This window comes from Watersipora subatra, chromosome 2 (assembly GCF_963576615.1).
Source record: "Watersipora subatra chromosome 2, tzWatSuba1.1, whole genome shotgun sequence".
Classification (NCBI taxonomy): Eukaryota; Metazoa; Bryozoa; class Gymnolaemata; order Cheilostomatida; family Watersiporidae; genus Watersipora; species Watersipora subatra.
This window is the reverse complement of record NC_088709.1, coordinates 38,425,324-38,440,713: the sequence shown is the minus strand read 5'-3', so window position 1 is coordinate 38,440,713 and position 15,390 is coordinate 38,425,324. Positions and strand designations below refer to the sequence as shown.

Below are 15,390 nucleotides of genomic sequence, written 5' to 3'. Positions count from 1 at the left end.
AACCAGTACTGATACACAGATTAATATTACCATCTATGAAGTTGATAAGTTCTGGAATAATTAGCTTAATTTGTCAGTTTTCAAGAGTTACTAGCATTTCATAATATGGTTAACATCAGATAATTTAAAAAATTTGATTCCTTCAAATTCGATTCTTTCAAATTTTACGAATAAGTCATGTAACAAGTAAAACTTTTTTCAATGTTTGCAGGCGTTTCTTTATTGGTTAAAAAAAAACAATATTTAAAGAGTGAGATAGTAAAATGAAATTCAGAAGCTCCAAACTGCAAAACTTAATTCTGTTAAAAATATTTCAAGTCATGAATATAAGATTTTTTATTATAAACCTGGAATAGCACTAGTGATACGGCGCCTGGATCCTCCTGGTCTTGCTCGTGTCACAGCTACGTCTCACCTCAGCTCTAGTCAGCTTTGTCCATGAAATGATTGAGGAAATTTACTTTGCTTAGCAAACAGTGTCAATGTCTGGCATTTGAACCAGTGGATGACCTATTTATTGCAACCCAAAACAATCAGCTCTGCAGATCCTTTCAAGTTGCGAAGTAGATTTTATGACCATGCTTTGTTTACTTTTACCTTATCTCCATACAGCAAGCGAAACAATGAGCTCTTCAGCGCGTCATGGTCAAGGTCTTGATGACATCCATGAGCACTTTATTAAGACAAGTGACAAGAAGTCAACACCGGCTAGTAACCGCGCCCTCATACAGTACTTCGCTAAACTTGGACAATCTGGTAAATCGGATGAGATGCTCGATCTTGACTTTGTCGAAGGTCTTCTCAATCAAGGTGCAGATATTAACTGTACTGACAAATATGGACAAACCATTTTTCATGAAGTAAGTTTTACAGAATATATTGAAATGTTAGCCTTAATGTAGCTTCTTTGCTTCGCTGCATTTTCCCATGCTAAACATGTCCTTCTCCTTTACCCCACGGCTGTCACAACCCATTCTGAAAATTTGCCTTTATTCTCATTTTGCGTCTCACCTAACCTAGTTGAATAAATGCTCTTTGATTGGTTTACTGAAGCCAAAGAAGGTTTATGTACATACAAATTGCCCAGCGCAATTTTTCTGCTTATTAAATTTCAAATATTTTAAAAAAGGGTTACCAACATTGTTCAATATCAGCCAGGAACAATAATAGCCAGGAGCAATAATAGCCAGGAACAATAGTAGCCAGGAACAATGATAGCCAGGAACAAGAATAGCCAGGAACAATAATAGCCATGAACAATAATAGCCAGGAACGATAATAGTCAGGAACGATAATAGCCAGGAACGATAATAGCCAGGAACGATAATAGCCAGGAACGATAATAGCCAGGAACGATAATAGCCAGGAACGATAATAGCCAGGAACGATAATAGCCAGGAACGATAATAGCCAGGAACGATAATAGCCAGGAACGATAATAGCCAGGAACGATAATAGCCAGGAACGATAATAGCCAGGAACAATAATAGCCAGGAACATTAATAGCCATGAACGATAATAGCCAGGAACGATAATAGCCAGGAACGATAATAGCCAGGAACGATAATAGCCAGGAACGATAATAGCCAGGAACAATAATAGCCAGGAACAATAATAGCCAGGAACAATAATAGCCAGGAACAATAATAGCCAGGAACAATAATAGCCAGGAACAATAATAGCCAGGAACATTAATAGCCAGGAACAATAATAGCCAGGAACAATAATAGCCAGGAACAATAATAGCCAAGAACAATAATAGCCAGGAACAATAATAGCCAGGAACAATAATAGCCAGGAACATTAATAGCCATGAACGATAATAGCCAGGAACGATAATAGCCAGGAACGATAATAGCCAGGAACGATAATAGCCAGGAACGATAATAGCCAGGAACGATAATAGCCAGGAACGATAATAGCCAGGAACAATAATAGCCAGGAACATTAATAGCCAGGAACTATAATAGCCAGGAACGATAATAGCCAGGAACGATAATAGCCAGGAACAATAATAGCCAGGAACATTAATAGCCAGGAACTATAATAGCCAGGAACGATAATAGCCAGGAACAATCGGAAAGGTCGGAGAGGTCAACAGTTCAGAAGTAATCAGTTTTTACTATTTCATTTTAATTGAAAATCTTGTTCAATAATTTTTTAACATGTTAATTTAATAGAAATGGGCAGGAGGGATAGAGGTAGATTATAGAATACGAACTTAATATTATAGTAAAGTTATATGATTTTTTCTCACAGGTAGCTCGAACATGGCATATAGACGTCTGCAGATTTGTGATTGAGCACAACGGCAACATAAATGTACGAGATATTTATGGTCGGACTCCACTTCACGTGGCAGCTGCCGTCGATTATGCGGAAATGTGTGAGTTTCTCATAGAGCAAGGTAAGTTATTAGGTTTATTTTTGGTTAATTAGTGAGGAAATAGCCTTCTATATGGAGTCAGGTTGGTGTACAGGTTAATACCTCGGCATGCTAGTGTCTCAACATACGAGAAATATGAGATACAAGGAAAATTTCGAGCAAAGTTTTCTTGAAATGCGAGACAAATTTTAAATACTAGCATGCAAAACAGTTCTTGATATGGCCACAAGATGGTCAAGTATGCGAAAGGTCTCTTACAAGAACAACATCCGCTCACTCTTTCTCGTCGGATCAATTTGAAATAAAGTTTTGAAAAGTCCGGTTGAAGTGAAGGTGACAGTGAGGCAAAAAGCACCAGACCAGTGTATTATTACAAATTATTTTCAAGGCTGTGTATAGTAAGCTAATTACACTTAAGGAAAGTACTTTGAAGTTTATGTTATGTTACGTAGTGCCACAAAAGCGCAGCTTACTGACTGTGTTGCCATAACATCTCTCTCATACCGCCGTTAGCCGCTATCATCTGTCTCGGAGGTAAGAACTCCATACAGTACTCTACAAAATAATGTTACATCTCTCTGCAGAGCAAAACCATAAAACCACTGAATAGATATTTGATACTTTGTGAGTGTATATGTAGGGGAGGAATTAGAACAATTAATAAATCATTTTTCCATCGTAATATCCTCTTTTATGTGGGTTCTTTTCCCGAGTGTGTGGACGGATTCAATTTAATTACAGTTCAACCCCCCTCCCCGCCAGGTCATGTGACATTAATTCATCCCGGTGTTGACATCGTAAGATGAAAATGTTGTATAGAGGGGTATTAAAACCCATAGTAATTATCCAATGGAAACACCCCTAATAAAACATCAAAATTTTATATACGTACTGTAATGTACATATTAAAATTAGTAGCCAAAGATTATAGGCTATTAACCTTAGTAACTATAGTTACCTACAGTAACTTTAGTGTATTTAGTGGGTATGATCCGCTTAGGATTATGGTTATGATTATTACTTCTTCTTTAAACATCATTATTAATCTTAGGACGGAATCACAGAAGGGACAAAAAAAACAATGTGTTCCACATCGTCAAGCCGAAAAACTGTAAAACGTTATCAAAGCATTAGAAGTAACTACAACATTTTTGCGTTAGATTTTTATTGAAATTTGGCATGGAAAATGGTTTGTTTCTATGCGTATTTATGAACTTTTATAGATACGCTTATATATAGATTTCTATAGATATGCATCTCTAGATTTTTATAGATATGTACATCTAAATATTTTTATAGAAATGTATATCTATAGGTTGCTATAGATGTGCATATTTATAGATTTCTATAAATATGAATATCTATGGATTTCTATAAATATACATATCTATAGATTTCTATTGATATGCATATCTATGGATTTCTATAGAAACACATATCTATATATTTTTATAGAGATGTATATCTATAGATTGCTATAGATATGCATATTTAAAGATTTCTGTAGATATGCATATATATAGATTTTTATAGATATGCACATCTATATATATATTAATTTTAATAATCAAAATATTTTTAGTTTTGGTAGTCTACTTACTATTATACATGGTAGCAGCCTATACTAGTTTAAGTATTAATGGAGTTGTTTTACTTTACTGCATGTATAACCTTTGAATCACTTCTCCTATGTGCTCTCAAGGGGCGGACAAAGAGGCTAAAACAGAAAGAGAACAGCAGACCCCACTATTTTATGCAGCAAGAAATGATGCCACTATGGCGCTAGACGCCCTCATGAAGGCTCATTGTGAATACAAGAATGTGAGAGACTACAGGGGCCGAACCCCTCTCTACGTTGCTGCTGAATTAGGTAATGGGGTATTTGGTGTTCTTGCTTTTTGCATAAATGATAACTGCATTTAGCAAACAGCTTTATTTCATTTTCTTTAGTTTACACTTGATCGGTCTCGTGTGTCACCTGTAACTAGAAATACTGTTTGTATAGATCGCAGCGAGACAGCTAGATATCTACTTGAGCACCATGCTCCGGTAGGGGTGGTTGACAATACCGGACAACCAGCTCTCACCTGGATGATAAATAAGATGGCCCCTGTTGCTAAGGAAGCGTTAGACCAGTTGCACACGTGTGATAGAGCCAATCGAAAGCAATACTTCTACCTCAATCATCTAGAGCCAGTTCAACCTGGTAAGCATTCCATATTCCTCATTCCTATTTAGAATTAAATTGAGAAAAGTCTCCAACTTTTGGAGCTCCTCGATCAAATAGCACAATTTGTTAGGCAGTCGCACAGGAAGTTGTCTTATTTTGAAAGCTGGCCATTATCTTAACATTTTATATCTAAGTTTTTATATCCTGAACGTCAACATTCAAGTTGAACAAATGGATGCTGTCAGTACTTATTGGTACTTGCTGTCAGTACTTCTTGGTACTTGCTGTCAGTACTTATTGGTACTTATTGGTACTTACTGTCAGTGCTTATTGGTGCTTACTGTCAGTACTTATTGGTGCTTACTGTCAGTACTTATTGGTACTTGCTGTCAGTACTTATTGGTACTTATTGGTACTTACTGTCAGTGCTTATTGGTGCTTACTGTCAGTACTTATTGGTGCTTACTGTCAGTACTTATTGGTACTTGCTGTCAGTACTTAATGGTACTTATTGGTACTTGCTCTCAGTACTTATTGGTACTCACTGTCAGTACTTATTGACACTTATTGTCAGTAATTACTAGTACTTGCTGTCAGTACTTATTGGTACTTGCTGTCAGTACTTATTGACACTTATTGTCAGTACTTACTGGTACTTGCTGTCAGTACTTAATGGTACTTGCTGTCAGTACTTATTGGTACTGCCTCTGTGTTAAACGTTTATGTTTGCTATTTTCTCATTTGACACTTTACAAACATTACTTTGTCTTTCCTTTTAGAAGAAAAAGGTATGTAGTTTGTCGCTCTACCTTTCAATGTTCATACTAAACTGCTACATGTACTTGGTTTATACTAAACCTGCTAGAAATTGTTACTGCACAGCAGATATGCTTTCCTCCTGGTTGCAATCTTATATGTCTATGCCATACCTTCTTTATAAACAGTAATACAGTTCAAAACATAAAAATGTATTACAAAAATTACAATTTTTTCAAGTTTGTTAAAATGAAGACAATATTCATAATAATGAAATTTCATGTATACCATGGAAGGTGATTAGTACGGCTAATTAACAATAGAGCTAGTCAAATGACTGAGTTTAATAGACAAATATGGATAAATTTATTAATTATATGTCTCTCCTACTGCAAATACAAAAGAGTTGGTCAACCTGGTAATCAGTGAGGAAGACTTTATAAATTGATCATCGGAGTTATCATACCCTTTATAGACTGTATTTGTGTCAGCGCTTTAGCTAATTTGGGTTTTTGTGTCTTTTTTCTATTTGCTTCCTCTGTTATCATTTTTACCAGTAAACTTTTCTGTTAAGTCGCCTGTGGCGCTTCATATCACTGATGGTGAACATAAAAGTTTATCTTTAGAATGGTATAAGACGATTACAGTATAGAATACTTTGAATTTTTACAGGTGAGGAAAAGGAAGGTCACGCTCAGATGCCTGTAAGTATTATGGCAGCTTCTAGGTGTTCCTGAACCTCCTGGTTTCACTCTCAATACCTAGTTTTGCTTTGAATAGCTGGTTTCACTCTTAATATCTAGTTTTGCTTTGAATAACTGGTTTCACTCTCAATACCTAGTTCTGCTTTGAATATTTGGTTTCAGTTAGAAAATCTTGGATTTATCTGCCCTATTTCTTTCATCTCAGCTCTTTATTTGATTATAATTTTCTCAGTTTTTGTTTGGCTATACTTCTTGCACTTGGTTTTTCTTTTGCTGTTCTTCAAGAAATGTATTCTATATACAATGATAATCTTTTTAGAATTGTGACTCAATTACTTTATTGCTAGACACAACTACTCCAAACAAGTTTAATAAGACTATGGTCATAACTTACGAGTCTGCTCGGTGCTTGCATAGTGGACATAGTGGATATAGTGGACATAGTGGACATAGTGGACATAGTGGACATTGTGGACATAGTGGACATTGTGGACATAGTGGACATTGGACGAGTTATATCTCTTGCATTCTATTGTATTCTATATGTTATTAGACATAAAAAGTGAACAGAAAAAACTTCTGTTTAACCCCTTCACAAGTCGCCCATTTTATAATGTTCCCTAAATTACTATAATTATTATCACTATGAGTTGTGTTATCACTGTAACTATTAGAGTATTTCATGCACCACACCGCTCTCTTACATGACTGCACACTTTTGTTTGGCACAGCTTGAGGTCTTAGTCCAAATCAAGAATTTCGACCTTATTCTTCACCCTGTCATTTTGGAGCAAATCAGAATCAAGTGGAAGGGATACGGAAAGTATGTATCTCTTACTGTTATAGTCTTTCGTTACAGATCTTTGGATTCCCTCCTTCTTTGAGCAATAAACAACTTATCTTTCAACTAGATTTGTAGGTATAATTTTAGAAACCAGTTGTTTAATAGGGTATATCTAGCTCTTTGTATATGGTATATGTATTTCTATCAACTTTTCTATAAATTTTATTCCTTGTTAATACCTAGCTATACACAGACACATACCTGTAGCCATCGTATATACTATTGTATCAACTATTTTATTTTATGTTAACACCTAGCTATACACAGCTAAACACCTGTAGCCGTCATGTACAATGTTTCTATCAGCTAATATATGTTACGTGAACATCTAACCATACACAGATATGTAACTGTGTCAGCCAATGTATTGTGTCAGCCAATGTATCTGTGCTTCCAGCTAACTGTGGGCACGTGTCCCGCTGTGTCAACTAATGTATCTGTGCTTACAACTAACTTTGGACGCTTGTCCTGTTGTGTCAGCTAATGTATCCATGCTTCCAACTTACTATAGACATTTGTCCTGTTTCCTGTTGTGTCAGCCGTATCTGTAATTACAGCTAACAATGGACACTTGTCCTGTTGTGTCAGATAATATATCTGTGCTTTCTGATATGACACAAGATACAGCTGACATGACGCTAACAGGACAAATGTATAGACATTTGTCCTGTTGTGTCATGTCAGCTGTATCTGTGCTTACAGCTAACAATGGACACTTGTCCTGTTGTGCCTTATTATGAACCTGTGCTTACAGCTAACTATGGACACTTGTCCTGTTGCATCAGATAATGTATCTGTGTCTACAGTTAATGATGGACACTTGTCCTGTTGTGTCAAATAATGATTCCATGCTGATGGCTAACTGTTTTCATATGCCTGTTGTTTGAGGTAATAGTTTTGTGCTTACAATTGCCTATTGCTTTAGCTAATGATTCCAAGCTCATGGCTAATCGTGGTCACTTGCCATGTTATGTCAACTAACTATTCTGTACTTACATTAACTGCATAAGCTTGCCCTGTAGTGTCAACTAAAGGATGGTGCACACTATATCACCGTATCTCGGCGTTGATTCCACAATACTTTGGTGATCATTGATGATAGCAATGTTCACACTATCACAAACCCATCCGCGTTTGCGTCAGCAAATACTCCGTAATATATGGTTCTAGGTATTCTTTTTAATTTTTCACGAAGAAATATCTTTATTTTCTTGTGCTCGAGTCAAATACAGCAGCTATCATAAATGGAAGTAAATAAATCACGCTAGCCGCGACTTACTATCGCCGAAATGGTTCACATTGTACAGGCTGTCGTCGATGCTCGGCGAAATATTGAGAATGTTCGACAGCTGTAAACTTTTCTGCCAAATCCGCGTTGCTTCGTCGATGCGGTCGGTTTACGGTTCGCGCAGTCAACGATGAATGCTGAAAGGAAAATGCTGACACACAGTGATCTAGTGTGAGCCTTAATGATTCTACTGATCACTTTCCTTGTGGTGTCAATAATTGTTCTCTTCTTTTAGCTAATGGTAGCCACTAGACTGCGGCATTTTGAAATTCTCATTCATCCTGCCATTGCACAGCTTATTCATGCCAAATGGATACAATTTGGCTGGTAGGTTTCCTCTCTCCCACGCATCACTTCTTTGTTTTTATCGACATGTTCACCTCAAGCCTGGTTTCCATATCGAATGTAAAAAACCCTGGCAGTAATCTCGTGCAGCAAAACACTTGCGGCACAAGGCTTGGCAGCTGATATTCACATAAAGCTACATCGCTGGTGATCGAATAAAAATGGTCGCTAGCCATGCCGTCTCAAAATTGCTGACCTTCACATGCACAATGCATTTTGGGAAGGCTTTGCTTGCGGCTTTTCGCGAAAGTTGAACAGCGCTAAACTCTTGCGTTGACGGCCGGCAACAACCCGCGGTACTCAGCGCATAGGTTCACATTTCACCGCTGGTAGCCCTGCGGTGCTGTCCCGGTGCTTGCGGCGTATATGGGAACCAGGCTTCAGTTTGACCTGATAGATATAACACTCACATACAGCACTCACATACAACACTCACATACAACACTCACATATAACATCACATGCAACACTCACATATAACACTCACATATAACACTCACATACAATACTCACATACAACACTCACATACAACACTCACATATAATTTTCACATACAACACTCACATACAACACTCACATACAACACTCACATATAATGCACCAAACAGAAGGAAACTTTGAAGTGGTATCCTTTATACGTGTGATTTATTGTATCTATTATTGCATCTATTATTGCTTGTTTTATGTTACTATAAACAACTAGGAGAAATGTAATTTATAGCTGTTTCAGATCAATTCATTACCAAATTAGCATACATTTAGATCTATGCATTACCATATTAGCATACATATACATCAATTCATTACCATATTAGCATACATTTACATCAATGCATTACCATAATAGCATACATTTACATCAATGCATTAACATATTAGCATACATTTAGATCAATGCATTACCATAATAGCATACATTTAGATCTATGCATTACCATATTAGCATACATATACATCAATGCATTACCGTAATTGCATACATTTAGACCAATGCATTACCATATTAGCATACATTTAGATCAATGCATTACCATAATAGCATACATTTAGATCAATGCATTACCATAACAGCATACATTTAGATCAATGCATTACCATATTAGCATACATATACATCAATTCATTACCATATTAGCATACATTTAGATCAATGCATTACCATAATAGCATACATTTAGATCTATGCATTACCATATTAGCATACATATACATCAATGCATTACCGTAATTGCATACATTTAGACCAATGCATTACCATATTAGCATACATTTAGATCAATGCATTACCATATTAGCATACATTTAGATCAATGCATTATAGCATATATATCATACATTTAGACCAATACATTACCATAATAGCATACATTTAGATCAATGCATTACCATATTAGCACACATTTAGATCAATGCATTATAGCATATATAGCATATAATATAGATGTACCTTACTAAACACTTGAATGGTGTCTTGTAAGAGATATCTTTCTTCATGTTGCACGCTTTCATTGACTTACACCTGAATTTCTTTAAACTCTTACTAACCAATGCAAAGATACATTATAATCTAAAAGTTACTTTTACATGAGCTTGTACCACAGTCCAATAAATTAATATACACGATATTAGCACCACAATATACAGATACCTAACAGCATACAACTTATAGAACTACAATATACAAATACCTAACAGTATACAACTTATAGAAGCACAGTGTACATACACCTAACAGTATACAACTTATAGAACTACAATATACATACACCTAACAGTATACAACTTATAGAACTACATTATACATACACCTAACAGTATACAATTTATAGAAGCACAGTGTACATACACCTAACAGCATACAACTTATAGAACTACAATATACATACAACTAACAGTATACAACTTATAGAACTACAATATACAAATACCTAACAGTATACAGCTTATAGAACCACAGTATACGTATACCTAACAGTATCCAACTTACTAGAACTAAAACCTCCTGGATTGCGGAACACCGTGACCTTGAGTTTCATAATACTGTTTCAATGCTGACCAGCTCAGTACTTTCTTTCTAGTTGGGGTAGTCACTATATTTCCATAACTTGGTTAATCTACAAGTTAGGATCATCTACTAGATTGAAATGGCAGGAACCCGCAAATCAAGCGAGTTTTGTTGCCCGCAAACTTTTATCAATTGTTTAAGTTTGCAAAAGATTAAAACAGCATTTGCGAATGATGAGCGAGAAAATGTTGTGCAATCTATTCCATTTTAAACCTTCTTCACACTTCCTTCATTTCTATTTCTATGCAAGCAAGTGATGCTAAGAAAGAGAGGAGTGCACCTCTGCGAGCTCTGGCATAGAACTCCTTTCTTTTTTTAACAATGCATCGTCATGAATCCGCCACATGCGAATGCCAGTTAAAACACGAATCAAGTGGTAATTCAACGTGCGCACAACTCCAAATTTACATCATCTGCACAAAGTAAACATAGTGATTGCTAAACTATCACCTGGAAGAATATTCAAACTCATTGATAGTGTTTATTATGAAGGTTCGGAGCATTCAAGTTGTTGGTGCTTCAGATGGTATTCATAGCTTTATGGACCGCAATAGCCTTACACAGCCCTTGGTATAGCAAATGCTACTATGGTCTTCCTCAAGACATCTGGAAAATTGTGATATATGTGAGTACAACTCCAAAATACCATGCTTTAAGTAAACTGACAAAGGTTGTCAAAGCCTTACTAAAAAGATACATGTACAGGTTTATTTAAGTAGCACTGACGCCAGAAGGGTGGTTGGCAGTAGCTCTCATTATATACCATATGGCTGTGTGATCGTGGGTGCTCGCTTGTATACCAGCAATTGGATTTTTGATTAATACAGTTTATTGCATACGAAATACCAGTGATTCTTTTATGGGTTCTGACTGTAGCGCTCACTGTATATTAGATATTTGTGTGGTTGTATGTGTAGATACTGGCTGTAGCACTCACTGTATGCTAGATATATTTGTGGTTGTACATATAGGTACTGGCTGTAGCACTCACTGTATACTAGATATATGCGTGGTTGTACATGTAGGTACTGCCTGTAGCACTCACTGTATACTAGATATATGTGTGGTTGTACGTGTAGGTACTGGTTGTAGCACTCACTGTATATTAGATATATGTGTGGTTGTACGTGTAGGTACTGGCTGTAGCACTGACTGTATACTAGATATATGTGTGATTGTACATGTAGGTACTGGCTGTAGCACTCACTGTATACTAGATATATGTGTGGTTGTACATGTACATGTAGGTACTGGCTGTAGCACTCACTGTATACTAGATATATGTGTGGTTGTACATGTAGGTACTGGCTGTAGCACTCACTGTATACTAGATATATGTGTGGTTGTACATATAGGTACTGGCTGTAGCACTCACTGTATACTAGATATATGCGTGGTTGTACATGTAGGTACTGCCTGTAGCACTCACTGTATACTAGATATATGTGTGGTTGTACGTGTAGGTACTGGTTGTAGCACTCACTGTATATTAGATATATGTGTGGTTGTACGTGTAGGTACTGGCTGTAGCACTCACTGTATACTAGATATATGTGTGATTGTACATGTAGGTACTGGCTGTAGCACTCACTGTATACTAGATTTATGTGTGGTTGTACATGTAGGTACTGGCTGTAGCACTCACTGTATACTAGATATATGTGTGGTTGTACATGTAGGTACTGGCTGTAGCACTGATTGTGCACCAGATATACTTGTGGTTGTACGTGTAGGTACTGGCTGTAGCGCTGACGGTATACCAGATAATAGATGAGCTCAGAGACTTTTATTCTTCACAGAGAGACCATTCAGTGAGTTGATATCTTATATAATTATCCTCTCTGCCTGTTCATGACAAACTAAATTATAGAAGTAAAGATGTCAACAGGTTTCATTATTGCAAAGACTAGTACACTTGCCATTTCTATGCGTTGTAAGACATCGTCATGAAAAGTTACTAGATGCATAATTAATACATGAAGTGGTCAGGTAGCTGACACTAGATGCATAATTAATACATGAAGTGGTCAGGTAGCTGACACTAGATGCATAATTAATCCATGAAGTGGCCGGGTATCTGACACTAGATGCATAATTAATACATGAAGTGGCCAGATAGCTGACACTAGATGCATAATTAATACATGAAGTGGCCAGGTAGCTGACACTAGATGCATAATTAATATGTGAAGTGGCCAGGTAGCTGAGGTGGTGGTGTTTAAGTGCCAGGTAGCTGTTTGGTGATTAGTGCCTGACTGTAGATCCTGAACGGCGTGTGGAACTCCGATCCCCCAAAATGGGAGTTCTGAGTTCAATTCCCATGTGAGGCAATCTTTTTTTCTAATGCTCTGAACGTAGTTTCGGACAGACGGAGGGGCACTGCTCTTATCATAGTAAAGATTATTTGAAATATTTCATAAACAGTCAGTATGCAACAGTAGTTTTTATATACCATAAATTATATACCATAAACAGTTTCAGTATGCAACAGTAGTTTTTATATACCATAAATTATATACCATAAACAGTTTCAGTATGCAACAGTAGTTTTTATATACCATAAATTCCGATGCCCAAGTCAAAAAAATCTATTCTCAACTTATATGGCGGTCACGTTCTTCATGACACGAATTTTAGTGAAATTCAACTTCAAAAAATTATCACAAATGAAAATTACATAATAGGACATATAAGGATTTATTTATAAAATAGTAAATACTAGTAACCCTACTCAACGTAAGATGGATCAAATGCAAAGTCCCATTTTTCGCCATTCAAATTATCATCACAAGATTCTCTTTCGGAATAATGGGTTTTTCGAATCTGATGTTTTTTGCAATATCTCCTTGCAAACCCACACTTCGGTAATTCATTTGACTACATCCACAATCGTCCATCTATCCTTTTTTTGTACATTGAATCATGATTCCTGACAACACTCTGTCTTGCGGCTCGGCTTTCGGTTAAAAGCGTATATATTATCGAAAGTGGCAGTTTTGTTCGATTGGCGAGGCTGACCAATAAGATGGTGAAGTATTGTTTTTCACGCCTTGTGGATTTTACTAAAATTGTCGTCTTTCGTTAATTGTAGTAGGTATTGCTGATGACCGAAAAAGACATTGGCGGTTTTGAATGCCATTTCTTCATCTACGCGTCGCCTGCCTCTGCTGACAACTGAACTATAAGTGATCAAACGAGTTGACCCAGTACGGTGGTCGACTTATTAATGTCATAAGCAGAATTTTTATACCAGACTTTAGACCCTGACTTATACCCCGAGTCAATTTATTCGCCAGGATTTATGGTAGCTGTTGCAAGCGTATCTTACTCAATTTTTTCAGAGATTTAGTGTAAATAGTTGTTTGTGGGAAGCCGTGCTGTAGTTCATAGATTCAGTGTAAATAGTTGTTTGTGGGAAGCCGTGCTGTAGTTCATAGATTCAGTGTAAATAGTTGTTTGTGGGAAGCCGTGCTGTAGTTCATAGATTCAGTGTAAATAGTTGTTTGTGGGAAACCGTGCTGTAGTTCACAGATTCAGTGTAAATAGTTGTTTGTGGGAAGCCGTGCTGTAGTTCATAGATTCAGTGTAAATAGTTGTTCGTGGGAAGCCATGCTGTAGTTCATAGATTCAGTGTAAATAGTTGTTTTTTCGCTTAACGCTATTCCAAATATATTACTTGTTAAATTTGAAGCCGATTTGTGGCAGTACAGCACAACATTTGCGGCTGCTATATTATGATTGAAAGTCCTGTACTAAGCTTGTTCACTAGAAATATATATCCTATCTTTACTGATATTTGATACCAGTACTTTTATGAAATATCTTTAACATTTATATGATGAACTATCATTATTATGAGTGTATGTTAAGGCTCCATACCACGGTGTGTATATTGCATCTATAATAACGGAGTTGTCTTTTCATACTCACATTCTATTCGATTCGGCTGCAACATGTTCATAAATATTACTCATGTACAAGTCAACCCTAATAATCTGATCTTAAAACCATCTTCCAGAAACTTGACTAATACCTGATTGTGTACGGCAATTGAGATAGTTATAATCAAATATTTCAATCAAACCTTTTTCGTTAGTATTGTGTTTTACTGAACTGAAGTAGATCGACACGTTCAACTTCAAGTGCTTCTTCAACAATATGTTTCCAACACATCGTCTATTTGTTGTACCCATATGCAAAAGACGCACTTTCCTTGAGTGTATAGCCAGTTATTTACACAAATGCATTCTTGCCCATAACTGATGTGAAGTGCCACACATTTAGCATTCATCTTTACCACTATTCAATCAAAATCACCCTTGTGTTCATCCCATTCAAGGTCAGATGGAGGGCAACTTGCATGGCCTGCTGTCACAGTTACAGATCTGCTCGCAATAATTGTTTGGTGATCATATGGATCACCATAAAAATGATTCCTTTAATATTTCGTCATGTTAAATAGATAAACTGGCATAGTAATGGTTTTGAAAAGTTCTTTGGTATCTATTTATGTGAATGAATACCACTTTGTCACAGGGAGTGTCTGTTAGTCCGTATGAACGCTTTCTCACGGAGAGTGTCTGTTAGTCCGTATGAACACTTAGTCACGGGGAGTGTCTGTTAGTCCGTATGAACACTTTGTCATGAGGAGTGTCTGTTAGTCCGTATGAACACTTTGTCATGAGGAATGTCTGTTAGTCCGTATGAACACTTTGTCACGAGGAGTGTCTGTTCGTTCGTATGAACACTTTATCATGGGGAGTGTCTGTTAGTCCGTATGACCACTTTGTCACGAGGAGTGTCTGTTAGTCCGTATGAACACTTTGTCACG

The 15,390-nt window shown here is 36.6% G+C and overlaps 1 protein-coding gene across 1 annotated transcript in view; it reads left to right on the top strand.

Moving 5' to 3' along the window:
- The window catches only part of LOC137388189 (transient receptor potential channel pyrexia-like), a 51,005-nt gene that overhangs the window by 12,672 nt on the left and 22,943 nt on the right, over nt 1-15,390 (top strand). The window contains exons 5-12 of the mRNA XM_068074693.1: nt 613-860; nt 2,260-2,407; nt 4,089-4,256; nt 4,392-4,592; nt 5,985-6,016; nt 6,748-6,839; nt 11,052-11,184; nt 12,293-12,370. Coding sequence (XP_067930794.1) covers nt 613-860; nt 2,260-2,407; nt 4,089-4,256; nt 4,392-4,592; nt 5,985-6,016; nt 6,748-6,839; nt 11,052-11,184; nt 12,293-12,370 — 1,100 coding nt within the window. The remainder of the gene's footprint in view (nt 1-612; nt 861-2,259; nt 2,408-4,088; nt 4,257-4,391; nt 4,593-5,984; nt 6,017-6,747; nt 6,840-11,051; nt 11,185-12,292; nt 12,371-15,390) is intronic.